Source organism: Balaenoptera acutorostrata, chromosome 9 (assembly GCF_949987535.1).
Source record: "Balaenoptera acutorostrata chromosome 9, mBalAcu1.1, whole genome shotgun sequence".
NCBI lineage: Eukaryota > Metazoa > Chordata > Mammalia > Artiodactyla > Balaenopteridae > Balaenoptera > Balaenoptera acutorostrata.
The window spans coordinates 56,084,669-56,103,001 of NC_080072.1; the positions used below are offsets into that span (position 1 = coordinate 56,084,669).

Below are 18,333 nucleotides of genomic sequence, written 5' to 3' on the forward strand. Positions count from 1 at the left end.
CTCAGTGCCCAGGGGTCTGAGAGGGCAGAGGAGGTGCCCCTCCTGCAATACGCAGGGGTGGAAGGGAGGGTTTCAGGGAAGGCTTCCTGGAGGAAGTGACAAAGGAGCAGAGGCATGGAGGGTGAGGAGGAGTTGGCCAGAAGGAGTGGGAAGCAGAGGGGCTGGGGAAGAGCACCCAGTCTTGTGCAGGGGTTGGAGGTGAGAGCATCCATAGCAGCAGGATGGGTGGTGGGGAGGAGAGACAGGGCAGCCATGGGAGCCACGGACTGACACACTGCCCACACCTACCTAGCATGCAGGATCCCAGCTAAGCATTAGACTAAGCAAGCCTAGATGCAGATACAGCAGAGGAGAAACTAGGCAGGAGACTCAGAAGCTGGCACTCATGCAGGAGGGGAGATGGTTCATCGAAACCTTTGGGTTAACTAGTTCATTAGCTTATTCATTCATCAATTCAACCTCCCAGTGCACGCCTCTTCCTGGGCATTGGACGAAAGGAATGAACTAGATAAGGTTCCTACCGACACGTGAGGGTCAGGCAAGGCAACTACTAATTACATACAGAGGGAGGTTGAGAAAGGGTTTTAGGAGGAGGTGGCTTTTTATTTATTTTTAAATTAAAAATTTATTTATTTATTTATTTTTTGGGCTGTGTTGGGTCTTCATTGCTGCACACAGGCTTTCTCTAGTTGCAGCGAGTTGGGGCTACTCTTGGTTGCGGTGCGTGGGCTTCTCATTGCAGTGGTTTCTCTTTGTTGTGGAGCACAGGCTCTAGGCACATGGGCTTCAGTAGTTGTGGCATGCAGGCTCAGTAGTTGTGGCGCACGGGCTCAGTTGCTCTGCGGCATGTGGGATCTTCCTGGACCAGGGCTGGAACCCGTGTCCCCTGCATTGGCAGGTGGATTCTTAACCACTGCAAGGAGGTGGCTTTTTAGATGGACATTGAAGGATGTGTAGGAGTTCACCGAATGTTGAAAAAGTTGAAAAGGTCATGTAGGTAGAGAAAACAACAAGAATAAGTTGTGGGGCTTCCCTGGTGGCGCAGTGGTTGGGAGTCTGCCTGCCAATGCAGGGGACGCGGGTTCGCGCCCTGGTCTGGGAGGATCCCACATGCCGCGGAGCGACTGGGCCCGTGAGCCACAATTACTGAGCCTGCGCGTCTGGAGCCTGTGCTCTGCAACAAGAGAGGCCGCGATAGTGAGAGGCCCGCGCACCGCGATGAAGAATGGCCCCCACTTCCCGCAACTGGAGAAAGCCCTCACACAGAAACGAAGACCCAACACAGCCATAAATAAATAAATAAATAAATAAATAAAATATTAAAAAAAAAAAAAAAGAATAAGTTGTGGCATCATGAATGGTATGGGGAAGAATAAGCAGTCTGACAAGGCCAGAGAGTTGGGAGTACAGGGGACAGATGAGGTGAAGACAGCGTGAGTAGAGCCTTGAATGCCAGGCTAAAATGTTCATTGTTTCCAAGGAGACCATCCCAAATTGTGCCTGCCTGAAGGACCCGAACCAAACAACTCCAGATCACCGGGGCCTGCGAGGACCTTCCAGGGCCCCATGGCCCCATCTGCCATATCGAGAACCCCAGCCCCCAGAGATGCCAGGAGTGTCCCATTGCTGGGAACCGACCTCAAGGGACAGGAGGATAACCCCGGGTTGGTGGGGGGAGGGTAGGGGACTTCATGGGGACCAGCTGGCACTGATTCATCATGAAAGTCATGACTTGGGGCCCCGTCTCTGAGGTTCCACACGAGCATATGCACGGAAGCCCCATGCAAATGCTAGGCCGGCTCCTCACGAGGGAAGGGCCAGCCCCGAGAGCCTCCTCAGCCTCATGAGGAAGGTTCTGTCCTCACCTCGTTCACAGAAAAAAAAACAAATTGTGTGTCGCTGAGGCCACCCCCTCTGGGGTGCCGCTGTTTCTCTGGGCTTCTATAGCACTGTGCAGCCACCTCGGATCAGGAGATAGACAGAGACCGGCGTGGACAGGTCACTTCACCCCTCTGAGCCTCTGTTTTCTCTTCTAGAAAGTGGGCAAAGCTCTCCTGTCCCAGCAGGTGACTGTGGTTGAGATAGTGTCGTGGGAGCTCCAGGCACAGGGCCTGGCCCATAGCAGGCAGCGGGCAAATGTAAAATAAACGAACCCCAAAGCCTCTGGGGGCAGAGGAAACCGGCCCAGCCCCAGGAGGGGACACAACGCAAGAGCCAGACAGGCACTGGCTGTCCTCCTGGGTCCTCAACTGATGAGGGAAGGTTGGAGAGAGGTGAAGACCCCAGTGTGTGGGGTCTGTTCATATGCAGTGTGTTGGCTTTGGTGATAGAGTTTCTCCCTGGAGCCCCCAGCTTCTGCCCTGGGGGGTCTGAGCCGAGGCCTCTGAGAACAGAGCTGCCTCAGCCCTTCTCAGCATGGGCAGCTCAGTGCCAGGGGCTACTCTCCCCTCACTACCATTCTGGAGGGCTCAAGAGCAAGGAGACCCAGGTCAGATCCAGGCACAGCCTGACTTATACCCACACGCACACAAGGTATGCACTGCGACACACACCACACACACACAGACCCACATTGTGGGCACAGACACGAATATCAGAAGATCTGCCGCTGCTCCCAGACTTTGGTGCCCAGACAGACACACCTAGACACATAACATACACAGTTAAGGCAGCAGACATGCAGACACACCAATGCACACACACATCCATGCACATGTACACAGAGGCACGGCACACGCACAGACATCCACAGACAAGCACACACATGCAGATGGAGTCACGTGCACGGGAACACGGTCACCTGTCTGCTCAGGGTCCTTTGAACGCTGACATCCACACAACGTACACGAAGCCACCCAGGTCTGTTTACACACATGCGCCCTCGGTCACAGCCGCTGCACACTCTCCTCGGGGACAGCGTGCTTTCAAAGCGTTGTCTCCTTTGACCTGACAGCATCCCCATAAGGCAGGCGGGGCAGGGCGCTGGTCCCCACTGTGCAGTGAGGAGCTGAGGGCTTAGAGGGGCCCACAGACCAGTTCCTGGGAGGAAAGCAGAATGGAATCCTGGTTTGAATTCTGGTCTTGTGTCTGCCTGCTGCTGGGTCTCCACATACCACCTGTGTGCCCGTGGATACGCACGGAGCCTCACGCCCAGGGGGACTTCATGGCCATTAGACCAAAAGCTCCTTTTACAGATGAAGAGACTGAGGCCCAGAGAGAAAATCCACAGGCCCCATGTGGGCCACACAGAGTTCATTGGAGGAGCCAGGGCCACGCTTCTGGCCTCCAGGCCACAGGGGCACCGCACGTGCAGACACCATCACGCACAGAGCCGTGGGCACGTCCCACAGATGGGCATGTGTGCACCCTCCCTTCTTAGCCCTCCTGCAGGCCTGCTTGGGGCCAGTTGTGGTGTTTCCAGCCCTTTCCATTAATTTTCGCAACGACATGGGAGGTAAGGGTGACCGGTCCCATTTTGCATTTGAGGAAATTGAGGAATAAAAAGATTAAGCCCAAAGTTGTGCAGGTCGGGATGGCAGGGGCATCTCCCAAAGTGGAGTCTAACACTTTCCACCACACAGCAGCTCATGGCTCCACACACATCGCCCGCATCCCTCTCACATCTACACACACACACACACACACACACACACACACACACACACATACACACGGCATAGTCCCCAGCAGAGCATTGTCCCAAAGACACCCACTTCAGTTTTAGTGCCAGCTCCCCCCTCCTAAGGGGTCTTTTGAAGAAGGACGAGTTTGTTTAAGGCTTAACCTGCCCCCTGGCCCCCGCCCTCTCCCCTCAGTCAAGGAAATGAATTCCACGTGTGCCTGGTCTGTCTGCTCTGAAATCAGCCTCGGGGGCTTTGGAAAGTACACTTTGATGTTGGAAGCTAGTTTAATGAGTTGGATGTGGATTTTTTTTTTTCCTGTAAGACAGAAGTCTCATTTTCCTAAGAACCCAGGAATTATGACTCCCCTCCCGACCCCTCCCCTTAGATTCTGGGAGCCCAAGACCCGGATTCCCAACACAGTGCTCACAGATGCCCAAGAGGTTAGGCCAGCTCAGGGAGGAGAGGCGGGGAAGGAGGCAGCTTGTGCTGAACGTTCGCTGTGCGCTGAAGCCCTCTGTCAGGAACTAGCCTCATGCGGGCCCGCTCCACACCCATTTTAGAGATGACAAAACAGAGACTCTGAGAAGTGGTGTAATGTGAGCAGGTGGTCCAGTGGCGCCTGGAGCCCTCGACTGCCTGGCTCCAGCTCCTGGTCCCCGTCTTGCTTCTGCCCGGGGCAGCTGTGCCACTCAGGACAAATGACCTCCTCCCTTGGGGCCTGGGCACCTCGGCTATACGATGGGGACGGTGTTCTCAGTGGAAGGAATAGTGAGCTCTATAACAAGCTCTCAGAGTCAGAACCATTTGTCCAGAACAAAGCGCTCTGGGAAAGGAGAGACTATCTCTATTTTTATTGTTTCTGTGTCACGAGGCAAGTTTACCTGTAGGAGTCACACAGGAACGCATCAATTACTATCACTCTAGGGCACATATTAACGAGTGCCCTGTTGGCGGCCAGGGAGCTCCCAAGGGAGTTCTTTGTGGGGAGTGGAGCAGGGAGAGGGCTTGGGGGTGTCCAGGCACAGGAGTCTCTGGGCTGGACATTGCTCCGTCCCTCTCCTCAGGGCCTGGCCAAGGCCCTCCCCGAGCTCCAGGGCCCGTCTCTGCTCTGGCGGGCTTTGACAAAGGCCACCTTGATTTCTTGGTTTATGAGGTCCTGCCAGGTGTCCCTCGGGGAAAAGGACCAACAAGAATAATAAACCCCACCCAGAACAACAGTGGTGGGCGTTTAGAGCCCACAGCTGCTTACAAGGAGCCCCTCACGCTCCTTGGCTTCTCCTGATCCCTGCAGCAGCCCTGTGACGGGCATACCACTGCCCTCTGCACTTCGAACTTCGGGGCACCGAGGCCCAGGAAGGTGAAGTGCCACTCATTTGCATTTGTGGCTTTGAATCCAGAGGCCTCCCAGGAGATGGGCAGCTAGCCCCAGCTCTGTCCCCTAACGCGCTGCAGTGAGGGGCTCTGTGATACAAATCAGGATAGGGACACTGGCCCCCGAGCCTGCGTACACTTTCATTTTCTCGTCTGCTTCCCACGTGTGCCCAGAGGAGCGCAGAATGGGGTTGTCGCCTTTGCACGGAGAAGGGAACAAGGCTGTGAGTGACAGCCACGGCCTCACAGCAACCTGGCAGGGATACTTCTGAGCCTGGTTGTCAGGGGCAGAGCGCAGAAAAGGGGCCCCTGTATGGAGTGTCTCTGTGACACGTGATGGGAGGCCCATCTGCGGGCACTGCTGCCTGGGTCGTGGATATACCAAAACACGAAGGGGGGCGCGGGGTTTGGTCCCTTTCCCCTGATCTCCATCAGCTTCCCCGAACATCTCCAAATATAAAGATAAATAACTTCTGCGGATATGCCAAATACAGAAAGTGAGGATAAAAGCAACTTTAGAAAACTTGACTTAAAAATCAAGCTATAGCACACAGTTCAAGTAAAAATTTGGTAACTGCCTCATAAACACAAGTCCAAGACAAGTTCCCATCCAGCTGGCCCTTCCTGCAGAGATTCTGTGTGTCTGCCTGCATGTCTGTCGGTGTTTCTGTGGGTCTATCTGTGACCTCATCTCCAGGCAAACGGAGGGGCACGTGGTAGTGTTTCCACGTTTGTATGTATCTGATGCCCATGCCAGGCGGAGTGTGTGTGTGCGAATGCAGGTGCACTTGGGTGCTCGGGGCCCTGTGCGCCCACCTGCTGGATCTGAGCCCGTGGGCCTAGGTGGGTGTGGGATTCTTCCCTGCTGCCTAGAGGCCTGGGAGGGTCCCAGGTCAGGTGGAGCTCACTGGGGCTAATCTCCGCTCTCTTCCCTCTCTGAGTCAAGAAGATAAAAATGTTGCTGGCACTTTCTAAAGTTTCTGGCCTGGAGTGGAAACGTCATCAGCTGAGAGAGCTCAGGATGACGAATGGCTGCCAGACCTGCTGGTTCCCACTCTTAGGACGGGGTGGGTTGGAGCAGGGCTGGGAGCTCACCTCCCTGGGTGCCTGCCACTGGCAGACCCGCAGGCATATCGGCCAGCCAGACTCTCCTGGGGAAAGTTCCATAAATGCATCAGCAAGAAATATCAGGGAGAACCAAGTGCTGCAGTGACAACAGTGTTGGCAGATGGGACGGCAGCTACAGCAGGGCTCCGATTAGAGTGTGTGATGAGAGTCGCCTCGTGAAGAAAGCAGCAACAGAGCTGAGATCTGCAGGATAGGGAGGGACCAGGCCAGGGGACAGCGAGAACGAAGGTGCTGAGGTGGGAAGCTCGGTGTGTCTTAAGGAGCAGCAGGGAGGCCCCGAGGAGGTGACTCATAGCAGAAGGTACTGGAAAGCTGAGCCCGAGGGGCAGGCCCAGGCCGGACAGAGCGGGACCTCAGAGGCAGCATGAAAGAGTTCAGGTAGGAAGCCCCCGAGGGTGTTAAACATGGAACTCCCATGTGAATCGTGTTTGTGTTTTATTGAAAGATTGCTCTGGCTGCCGGGCAGAGATGGATGAGGGGAAATGGCGAGAGCCCCCGCAGTGACCAGGAGAGCGGAGGTGATGGAGAAGTCGTCAGCTTTGGGCTGTGATGGAAGCAGAGCTCCAGGACTTGCTGAGGACTCCAGGACAGTGTCCAGCTTTCTGACTGAGAAGAGAAGAAGAGAACTCTGGTGGAGGCCAGGCTGCCAGAGGGACCTGGTGGGTCTGAGGTCCCATGAGAGCTCCAGAAAGAACTATTGAGGGGGTCTGGGGCCGAGGCCCAGAAGGGGTGTCATCAGCATCAGGATAGGAAGGGATGCCCCGGGGAGGAGCCCTGTGCAGCCCCCGCAAGGAAGAGTTGGGGAGAGGAGAAGAGCTGCCGGGGAGCCCAGGGGGGAGGAGTTGGAGACGGGGAAGCACAGCCAGGGCGCCGAGGAGGTCTTGGAGAAACTTTCTAGGAAGAGGGAGGCCGGGGAAATGTTACCATGCAATCAGGCTGATAACTAAAACTGCCCACGGAGCTGGTGACATGGGTGGAGGGCACCAGTGACCTCACAGAGCCTTCTGGGTGAGTGGTGGTGGAAGTCAGGCTGCGAGGGCCGGCAGGAGAGGAAGATGAGGAAGTGAAGTCAGCGTCAGCAGACAGGCCTTCTGAGAAGCCTGGCTGCCCGTGGAGGCAGAAGTGGGGTGGAGGCCCGACGGCTGTGAGGTCAGAGGACGGCAGCTGGAGAAGAGGACCCAGAGGGACTGAACAGGGTGAAGGGGCCGCAGATGCTCCCCTGAGGGTGGGTAAGCTGGGGCTGCTGTGGCCCACGGGAAGGCCAGGGAGGTCAGGGACCTGCCCCACGTCACACAGCCAGTCCCGGCAAACCGTCTGCAAAGTTGAAGGACCCAGGGCTGCCTGGGGGCCTTTCTGTGAACACAAGCTGGTTTTGCACCCAGGAATCTGGAGTGTCCTTATAAAAAGGGTGCATCTGTGTGTGTGCTGCACCCTGAGCGCTTCTCCATACGCCCATCCATCCCCCTCCTCCTCCCTACCTCGCTGGATCCCAGTGTGTGTCAGGGAGGGCACTCAGGGATGAAGATGAACAGGGCACTGCCTGCCCCCAGGCACTGCTCTGCCCAGGTTCCCTGGGGTCCTGAGGCTTGGGGGCAGCCTGATAGCTGGGGGACAGGGATGCTCTAATGGCCCTCAGCTCCTGTCCATATCAATCCTTCCACTTGGAAGACGTGCAGCCTAGGCTGCTTTAGTGCTGGTCTTTTCCCAGGAAGCCCATGTGTGCCCCACACGTTTCTGGTCTTTGAGAGATGGGAGGGGGGCATCCTGGAACTGCTGCGAGGAGTCAGTTGGAAGTTCTAATGAAGGAAAGACCCTGGGCAGGAAGCTCTGATGTGGTCGTGCTGTGGGCCCCTGACGGGGCTCTGTCCATCCCCAGGCCAGCCGCCTACTGGTGGAATGAGCCCACGGGCCCCTGTGGGCCCCTGGGCCGCCTCATTTCTAGGAAACTAATGCTCAGCTATGGGCAGCACCTGCGCCCTGTGGCCCTCTGTGGACCTCCCGGTGCTTGAGTGGAAGAGAGTGAGGAACAGCATGTTGCAGTAAAATGTTCTTGCTTCTCCCGCTCCCCCATCTCACCTGTGTTGCCCTCAGCAAGGGACATGGGGTCGCAAAGGACAGAGGACAAAGGAAAGAGCCCAACTGCAGGGCAGGCACCAGCTCTGAGAATCTGCTTCTTTTGGCCCCTAAAATATGAGGGCTTTTGATCTGTAAATTCCTCGTCTGCGGAAATAGTCTGCAGTCAAATGCTCTACCACTGAGCTATACCCCCTGCGGAAATAGTCTGAATGGTGACAAATGCCCAGTGATATTTATCAACGTATCACCTGTAATGGGCTCAGAATGGGAAGACTCCACATGCTGAGTGACAAGAGGGAGGTTGAGCTAATGACGGCCGCCACATGTTGCAATCCTGATGCTGTAACTACAAGTGTGAGTGAAGTGCTCTGAATGATACCCAGGGCGCTCAGGACGTTGAGTGGAGAGCACAGATCAGAATGAGAAGTTATGGAGGCAGCATGATCTCATCCACGACATAGACATCAGCAACAGGCTGGCAGGAACCATGCTAAAGTGCTAACAGTGGCTGTCTCTCAGGAGTGGAAAGATCGCGATTATTTAACCATTAAAGAATTCTGTATTTTCCAAGTTTTCCCCGCTAGGCAGGTAATACCTTTATAATCAGAAAAATAACAAGTATCAAATTTCAAACAACAGAGGCCAAGCTTTGGGGGAAATTCCACTTACTCACCCGGGGTTTGATGTCCAGAGATGTGGGGAGGGGTCTGGGGAAGCCTGCCTTCCCCACCAGCCAGTAGGTCTCCTTGAAGCCCTTCCCCTGGAAGAGAGAAGAAAAGAGTTGAACAAACCTTCTCAAGCAGAGAGCCAGGGCAGAGGCAGGATTCCCACAGCTGGGAGGAAAGCAGCTTAGAGCCTGGAGGCAGATTGTCTGGGTCCAAATCCTGGCTCTGTCACTTCTAGCTGTGTGACTTTGGCCAACTTACTTCACTTCTCTGTGCCTCAGTTTCCTGAATACCTCATGGAGTTGTGAGGATTCAATGAATTAATATTTATCTGTTAGAGAAATAAATAAATAATGAATCATGAGTTCTATAACCAGCAGACATGGAATGCTAAGATCCCAGGATTCTGTGATTTGTGATTCTCCCAAACTGTTGAGGGATACAGTGGTCTCCCCTGGGGTGGGGGTGCAGCTACCTGGGGGGTCAGGATGGGCTGTCCTAGAAGTTTCACACGCCACCTGGACCAGGGATGGGTATTACCCCTTGGATCCCTCAGGTCAGCCCAAAGAACCTGAGGTCGGCATACTGCCCTTCCCCACTCCCACTCTGCATCCCCTTCTGTCATCAGAATCCTCTGTTCCTTAGGACATCTAGTGCCTACTCCCCCAAACAAGACACGCCTGCCCTTACTCCACTCGCCCATAACCTCAGCCTCCAAAGCAAAGGATTCCGCTTATGCTGGCCCTCACAGGCTGTGAGACTTTGGATAAGTTACTGCTCCTCTCTGAGCTGCTGCTCTGACATTTCACCGTTTAATGAAGTGAGTCCCGTGGAGCCCCCCACGGGAGTCCCCCAATTTCTGGGGCCCAGTCGCAACCCTGGGTCTTTAAATGCCCCAGCTGCTCCAGTCACTCCAGTAGGCCTGGCTCTAGCTGAGGAATTGGGGAAATGAAAGGGGGTGGGGTAGGAAGAAAAGTCATTCACAGGATGGTACCATTACCTTACTGAACGTTAACATTAAAAAAAGAATGCAGAGGTGACAGACCAGTTTCTGCCTTTGAGGGCTGATGGGCGGGTACAACCCAATATCACACTGACATCAGAGGGCCAGCTGTGGGACTGGTGGGTGCACAGAGAAGGCATGACAGTTATTTCTGGGAGAAAGGAAGAAGAGGGATATTCCTGGGTCAGGGCAGGCTTCGGTGAGAGCTAAGGTCTGTGCTAGGGTTCTGAAGGATGAGTAGGAGCCCAACAGTGCTGTGGAGAAGGCACAGGCTCTGGAGCCACCAGACCTAGGATTCAGCTTGTGACTTTGGATAAATCTCTTTGCCTCTCAAATTTAATTTCCTCAAATGTAAAATGGGGACGTGGATCCTCCTTTCATTATTTCTGTGGTAATAAATATGTTACTATCTGTGGTGCACCAGTGTGCTGCCCAGGTAGGTCATCAAGAGAAGTAACTTCTCTGCCCCGGCCCTTCTCCTTATGAGGAGCCAAATGAGGGAGGGGCTCCCCGGAAGAAATGTTTCCTGAGAATTTGGGGAGTGAGGAGGACATTAAAGGTGATCAGCTCCCAGGTCAGCATTTCCTTTAGCTATATCAGTCAGATGAGACTCTCTCCTGCTGCCCACAGAAACTGGACCTCTGGAGACTGATTTCCCATCAATCCCAGGAAAGAAAGTCTCTCACCTTTAGCTCAGTCTGGCCTCTGATATCAATTTTGTAGCCTTCATCCAGGCTGAGCAGTGTCTGGGCGGTGCTTATGCAGACATGAATTCTGTATGCTGAGAAGAAAGGTAGTAGTCAAGTTACCACCTGGTGACAGCATACCTAGTGTTCGGTAAAATCATTAAGAGCCTGTAACAGCCCCAGTTCCAGCCAGTCAGGCACACAATTCTGATTCATGCAATACCTTTTGCCTGGCCCTCTTGTCCCCCTAGTAGATTGCTGGGCACTAAAGTGGAGGTCTCAAGGGAAAGGAAACTACATGGATTGATTGTGAAGGAGAACTCAAGATGAAGTCAGAACCTTAGGAACATAATCTCTACTTGTAGGAAAGTCTTTGAAGGCTGAGTCAGTGCAGATAAACGGTTATTTTTCTTTTAAGGGCAGGGCTCCCCTCTAGGGCCAAACATCTGATTAAGCAGGATATGTACTGAGCGACATTAGGGAGCACACAACATGTGCAGCCAGGAGCAGAGGCTCAATTTTTTCAGCTGCTCTAGCCAGGCCATCAGAGAGGTTCCTGCTGCCAGCAAGGGTCGAAAACGGCGTATTTTTTTTTTAATTGAAAGGTGTCTCCTCATTGGAAAGATGGGGAAACCAAGACCTAGAGGAAGAGCATTTTGCTCAAGGACACTAAGCACACCGGACCCAGTCAGGGTGAGGACCCAGGTTTCCTGCCTCTGGAGTCATTGTTTTCCCTGCTAATTCTCTCATGAGATCATCACAAAAGCCCTGTGCAAAGTTAAAAGAACCAGTGACATACAGCATCTCCTTCTAGTTGTTTTCCTGATGACTAGGGTACGCTGCCACCAGGCGGTGATTTGGTTACTAAGCACTGTTTCAAACAGCCAGGCTGCAGGGGTCATTGAGAGAGTCCTTCCCTGGGCTTCCCTAGGATAGAAATATGAGACACTCATGTAGCCCTGTAGACTCCATCCGGGATGCGGTGTTAACTGTGTCCCCAAAGAGGCAGTACTGAGGCATGGTGAGACCCACAACCCCCGCCACGCAGGGCCCTGAAACTCAGATGTGCCCAGTGAGCTCCAGCAGGTCCTGGACCCAAGAGAAGTCTCTACAACACTCTTGTCCCCCCCAGTTCCCCCCAAACTGCTGTCCTCACCCCACATCTTGGGCTCCAGCTGGGGGGTGAGGATGAAGCTGTATGGAATCTCCAAGAACACCCAGAGAGGAGATGACATCTATGCCAGGCTCTGGGCTGGGGGTAGGGGGGCACAGATAAATTGGAGCCAGGCTCTGCTCTTAGGGTGCTCCCAGCCTGGTGGGGAGAGATGTATAAACGCTAATCAATGTTGTGAAGAGGGAAGCACCAGGGCTGTGCCAGCCCAGAAAGAAGACTCTGACCCAGCCCAGAGGACTTCCTGGAGGAGGCAGTACCTAAACTGTGTCTTGAAGGATGAGAGAATGAGTCGGCAGGGAACAGCAGGTGCAAAGGCACAGAGGCAGAGAGCCCACATGCCTGTGGGAAACTGCAAGTGGCTGGGTATAGACAGAGTACCAAGTGGAAAGTGGTGGGAGATGTGGCTGGAGAGATTAGCAAGGGCCTTGGAGGCTATGAGGGGGGTGGGGAGTTTGGACTTTATCCCACAGGTGAAGTTATGGAAGGAGGAAGGGGTGAGGGCACGAGAAGGATATTCTATAGTAGAGACCCTGAGGTCTCTCCTAGTCCCCTCCCAGCAAATATTTAGTTGTTTGCATGACCACAGAAGGTCTCTGCTCTGCCTCTTCCATCAGACTATCAGCTCCTCAGCATGGACTTAGATGACCTTGACAGATGCTGAGATAAAAAAATATATATGTGTGAATCTGAGCATCACAGATTCTTTGATTTATGACATCTTAGAACCTTAAAATAATAGAAGAAAAACAGAATTGTAAAAATTTTCTATTATGGATTTTTAGAATCTCAGGATTCCAGAAGCACGCCATTGGGGTTGCCCCAGCCAGCGCCCCAGGCAGGGTTGGGAGACTCCCGCAGCCCCAAGTCCATGTCTGAGTGCAGGCCAGCCCTGATGCGAATGGGCACAGTGGGCGCATGCCTCATCCGGAAGTCGCCCACAGAGCTGAGGATGTCCAAGACCATGTTGGTGATCTCAGCTGCATGCTGGCTCCTGTTGCGCCGGGGCAGCCTCACTGCCACCATTTAGGCATCCCCGATGGTCTCCACCTAGACGTCACAGCCTTCATGCTCCGGGACAAGAAACCCCCTCCTTGGACTGATCCACATCCCACACAAGGCCACCTCTCTGGAGCCCCTGACCCAGCCCTCAAGTCTCTGGCGAACAGTGCCATCTTTCCCAGGCCTCCCATCCCAGCCGCTCTGGCAATGATTAGACCTGCACATTTCAGATCACCTTTGTCTGAATTGCAGGTCTCACCTCTGACCCCAGACCATGAGTTCCTTGGCAGCAGCCCTGGGTGCCCCATCTGCACAATGCCGCAGCAGCAGATCAGGGCTTCATCTGGAGAGGAGTGCCTGTATATTGGATATATAGCCTATTTCCCAAACCCTTGGCCTTCCAAGGTGTACTAAAAAGAATGTAGTGTTTGAAATCCGAGAGATGTGGATACGAACCCCGGCTCTGCCATTTACCTTGGTCAGGCCACTTCGCCTGTGCAAGCCTCGGTTCCTCTTATATGAAATGCATATTAAAGATAACGATTTAAGAGCCAGTTTTGTCACAGATGCTCAATAAACAGCGACTTCTCTCGTTACCATCATCATCATCATCACCATCATCATCCATCACCATCACCATCACCATCATGATCATCATCATCTTCTCCTGGGCTAATGCTTTTGGAGACGATAGACTCCCAGAGTCTCAGAATTAGGAGGGACTTTAAAGGCCACGCACTTGCCTCCCCATGGCTGTCTGGTCCTGCTCACGTCTCCTTCCTGAGGTGGCTGCTTCTCCCTCGGGGCAACTCTGATTTACAAAAGTTGAGTTGAATGGTAACCTGCCTTTCACCTGCTGGTTCCAGCTCTACCTCCTGAACTCAAGCCACAGTTCTTTCCTATTCTGAAGCTCATTCTCTATTCTGAAGGCCCTGTTCCAGGTGCTGGGGACACAGATGTATACCGTGGCCATCTCCCCTGCCACAGGCCAGGCCAGCCAAGGCCACTCCTACAGCAGGCACGTGCAGGCATCCCTCGGACCTGTGGATCAGAGCTTTCCCTCTGGCCAGGCATAGCCACTCTCCCTCAGCACCTGGTAGACAGTAATAATAATGATGATGCTTCTCGTGCCCACAGAGGGTGCTATAATTCAATAAATTTCTTTCGCACACCATTACCTGTGGACTGTGCCCTACTACCTATGTCCCCCAGCTCTTTCCCTCACCCGGAATATCCCTGCCCCAATACCGGGAAGTGATCTGCCCTAATCATACCACATTCTGCTCATATACTTAAATTTGCTCCCTACAGCGAAAGGCTTATAATTCACTCCCCATGGAGCTAGCAATCAGGGACTCCCATGATTTGCAGAATATCCTGACTTATTCCTAACACTTGTTCCTGGTTCCCCATGTTTCAGCCAAACGGGAAACTTCCTGCTTTCTGCAGAGACACTCAGCGCTTGCTCACCTCCAGGCCCTGATGGTCTAGTCCCTCTGCCTAAAATGGTCTCCCTGAGTCCCTATCTGTTGAGATCCAAGCCCTCCATCAGCCCAGTTTTCACTGCATCGAGTCCATTAAATCTCCCCGGTCACCAGCTGGGGAAAAGATGTTTCCTTCCTCAGGGCTGTGACCTCCATCTCCCTCCCTCCCCATCATCTGCACTTACTGTGGGCTGGCCTGAATGTGGCTGGGTCAGGGGCAGGGCTGCCCCCCACTGTGTACATTTCCACACAGGAGAGAGACCTCCCACCCCATGCCCCCGGCAAAAATATGAGCAAGCTCTGGCTTTCGCTCTGCCCACACCCTTCTTCCCCACAGGAGGACAAACACATTATCTGATTGGCAAGATTGGAAAAAGGACTAAGTAAGTGCTCCCTTATTACTCATATAACCAGACACTATTCCAAACCCTTTACAAGAATTAGATCTTCACAAGAATTCTGTGAGGTAGGTACTATTACTATTGCCATTTTGCAGACAGAAACTGGGCCAGAGAGGTTAAGTCACTCGCCGACGTCACACAGCACAGATTTGAACTTGTTCAGTCTAGCTCCAGAGCCCATATGCTTTGCTGCCTCTTGATGTACATGGCTTGGGCTCTTTCTTTCTCTCTGCTGGGGAGAATCTGCCTGCTATGTGGGGTTTCCCTCTGTTCCTGCCCTGCACATGGTCAGCACATGGGTCTGGGCCAGGTCCTGCCTCCGAGACGTAGCCTGGGAGATCTACTGCTTGCTAGCCTCTCTTCCAGCCCACCAGGTGTGCAGCTGCAATTCAGGAAGAGACACCAGCTCTGGGGACCCATCACTGCCTCAGATGGGTGACCCAAGGTCCAAACTGGGGAGGAGGAGCAGTAGAAAGCCCCAAGGTGGCCACACATCCAGACCATGTTCTCCAAGCGGCTAAGCTGACCTCTAACCCTCCACCTGCCTGCCACCTAAGCTGGAAGGGAGAGTTTGGTGTAATTAATAACCACCCCTACAACCCCAGCAGCAGAAAGATGACCAGGCACAGGCCCTGCTCTTTAGGAGCCCAGACTCACAAAGATGATCACTCAGAGACTCCTGTCGTAAGGGGCACTCAGCTACAAACGAGGGCTGTGCAGCTCCTTGAGCACAGGTGTGGTCCTTTTGCAGCTGGGAGAACACAGCCAGAGGAGAGGTGGGTGCAAAGGTTTCCATACTAACAAACGCAGAGGTGAATTCTAACTCCACCACTGGCTTGCTGTGTGACCTTGGTAGAGTCACCCACCTCTCTGAGCCTGTATCTTCATCTGTACAGTAGGGATAATATTGTATCCCTCTGAGGGGCATTTCGAGGGTTAAATGAGATATCCTGTGACAATCCGTAGGCCAGGCCAGTCCTCTGTAGACATTAACTGGTACATCTATATTCCCCCGCAATTCTGTGCTTTCGGGGGGAGGCCTCAGCGCCTGCACGAGCTGGCGCTCATCATCGTGTTGGTATGAACGACAGCACTTCCTCTCACGCTGCTTAATCTGCAGAACCACCCTAAGCCGTAGGCACTTTCACCTCTGTTTTACAAATGGGAACTTGAGGCTCAGAGAGGTGAAGTGATGTGCCCAGGGTGGCTCAGCAGTATGGCCGGGGCCAGGCCCACCCGCCGGGCGGAGCGGCTGAGGTAAACCCTCTCCTCCCCCGCAGCCCACTCGAGCCCTGCTCCAGAGTTATGTCCATGAAAGTGCTCACTCAGCGCGTGCTGGGAGGGAATCACAGACCCCTGTGGAACCAGGAAATGATCGCCTGGCTGCCTCCCAGCCCAGACCGGATTAAAGAGCAGCAACCAGATCCTGCTGGGACGGAGGGGAAACCAAGGCGGCTGCGTGAGCGATGAGAGATGCGCTTGCACACGGGGAGGACCCGGCCTCCTGTTTCCCCACATCTGGATGGGTGTGCAGGCCTTGTTTTATTTCATTTCACTCTGCCAGAAAGATGCAGACCTCTTGGCCAGAGTTCAGAGCAGATCAGAAAGCGTGATTCAGAGCTGGGAGGGACACATGTGTGAGAAAAGATTAGCAGGGGAGGAAGAGACAAGGTCAGGGGTGACTCAGGGCACATCAAAGCTGCAGGGCTCAGCAAGACGAGATGAGGAATCTTTTCCTGGGGCCCATGGTAGCTCTGGAGGCAAGAGGGAAACTCAGCCAGCATGACAGAGAATGCCACAGACGATGGGCTGGGGCAGAAACGTGGGGTCCTGAACGGGGAATGGGAAGGAAGATGTGTGCTAGGAATGCCAGTGGCTCAGGTTTCTGCGGGTCAGTGTGGGGCAGTGGACAGAGCTGGGCAGTGGTGGTGGACATGGCACTTTCCTGTCCTGGCTCTGTCACCTACCAGCTGTGTGACCTCAGGCAAGGCACTTCCCTCTCTGGGCCTCAGTGAGCTCCTCATTTAGTCAGCACCTGTTTCCTGAGGACCTACCATGTACTGGACATTGCCAAGCACTGGGGACAGAGTCGTTTAGGTTGGAACCAACAGGTCCAGGGGTAGTTATGAGAGCATCACACAGGAGGTCCTAACCATGTCTGGGAGGGCAGGGCAGCTAACCTGAGACCAGGAGGGAGCAGAAGGGGAGAGAGAGCAGGGTTCCGGGAGGAGGGAACAGCATGTGCAAAGGCCTTGTGGTTAGAGAGAGAGCAAAGCTTGTGTGAGGAATACAGAGGACTGCAGGGGCAGAGTGTGGAGAAGCAGTGGGGAGGGAGGGGTGGCCAGCTCCTGGAGGGCCTTAGGGGCCGCTACGAACCTGTGGCTTTATCCTGAGGCTGTCCGTGTCCTGGGATGGTGAACCCTGATGAAGTGGGGCTACAGGACCAGAATGCCCAAGTTCAAGTCTCAGCTTCATATCCTGCTGGGACTATGTAATTAGACAAGCTGCTTAACCACCTGTTTCTTCATCTGTAAATTAGGGGTGCTATTATCTACCTCATACATTGTTATGATGATCAAATGGGTTAATACATATAAGGCATCTAGACTGTGTACCAGTGTCTGGTATACATTAAGCACTCAAGAAGTACTGGCGATTACTGTTGTCGGGACACTGTGTGTAATGCTACCAGCAGACTTCCTGGCACCTCAAAGCGTTAGTTCTCTCCTCTGAAACTTCCTGCCCATGTATCCTTTCCATCCTGGCTTCAGCCCAGGGCCTGGCCCTCCCCAGTCCCCGCTTTCCTGGAGGGCGGTGGCAGGAAGGGGGCTGGCATGTCACAAACGAAGGCTAAGGCCAGGGGAGCCAGAGTATGGCTGTTTCCTGGAGCTTCCTCCCCACCTCATCCATCATGTCTGAGGCTGACCTAGGACCCCCCCAACAATTGGATCAGAATAGGGGCAGGGGTGGGGTGGGAAGGTCCCCAAAGCAGGTGTAGAGGACAGAAAGCTATTCACTTTCACAGGCTCACAGTTTACACAGCACTTCTACCAGGGGGAGAGGATCTGCCCATCATCTGTGAACCCCTGGGACTGAAGTCATTATTCCTGTTTTATAGATAAGGAAACAGAGGTCCAGAGAGGGGAAGCCAAAGTGACACAGAAGCTGGTGGTCAGGGTGGGACTCAAACCCAGAATCGAGAGGTGCACAGGGACTAGACTGTGGAGGATCTTGACGGCTCTGCCAAGCCCCTGCTGCCCACTCCAGCGTCTCCCACCCACCACTCACTCCCACTGCTGGCCCACTTCATGTCTAGCCATCACAACCCATTCAGCATCCCTCCCAATTACTAGGTCCACCCTCTCAAGCCTCAAGCTTTAGCACTTTATTCCCCCATTGCTTGCCTGGAGCACCCACACCCAGGCTGGACAATGCTAGGAAGACAACACCTCCTCCAGGAAGCCTTCCTTGCTCTTTACACATCTACTCCTAGCTGGATTGGGGGCCCTCTCAGCCTCCAGCACTGAGAGTTCCCCGAGGGCAGGCACGGAAGCTGACTCACCTGTCGGCCCTTGCCTGGCACAGGTTGAATATCTTTCCCCACCTCTTAAATCTGGGCTGGACTTTTGACTTGTTTTCACCAATAGAATATGTCAGAAACGGCAATGTGCCTGATCCCAGCTTAGATCTCAAGAGGCTTCTGGGCTTCTGCCTTCTCTCTCA

General features: G+C 53.8%; 1 protein-coding gene across 1 annotated transcript in view; it reads right to left on the minus strand.

Moving 5' to 3' along the window:
• The window catches only part of LOC103002685 (guanylate cyclase 2D-like), a 51,364-nt gene that overhangs the window by 5,224 nt on the left and 27,807 nt on the right, over positions 1-18,333 (minus strand). The window contains 5 exon segments of the mRNA XM_057553267.1: positions 7,211-7,286; positions 8,872-8,958; positions 10,553-10,647; positions 11,506-11,609; positions 12,604-12,773. Coding sequence (XP_057409250.1) covers positions 7,211-7,286; positions 8,872-8,958; positions 10,553-10,647; positions 11,506-11,609; positions 12,604-12,773 — 532 coding nt within the window.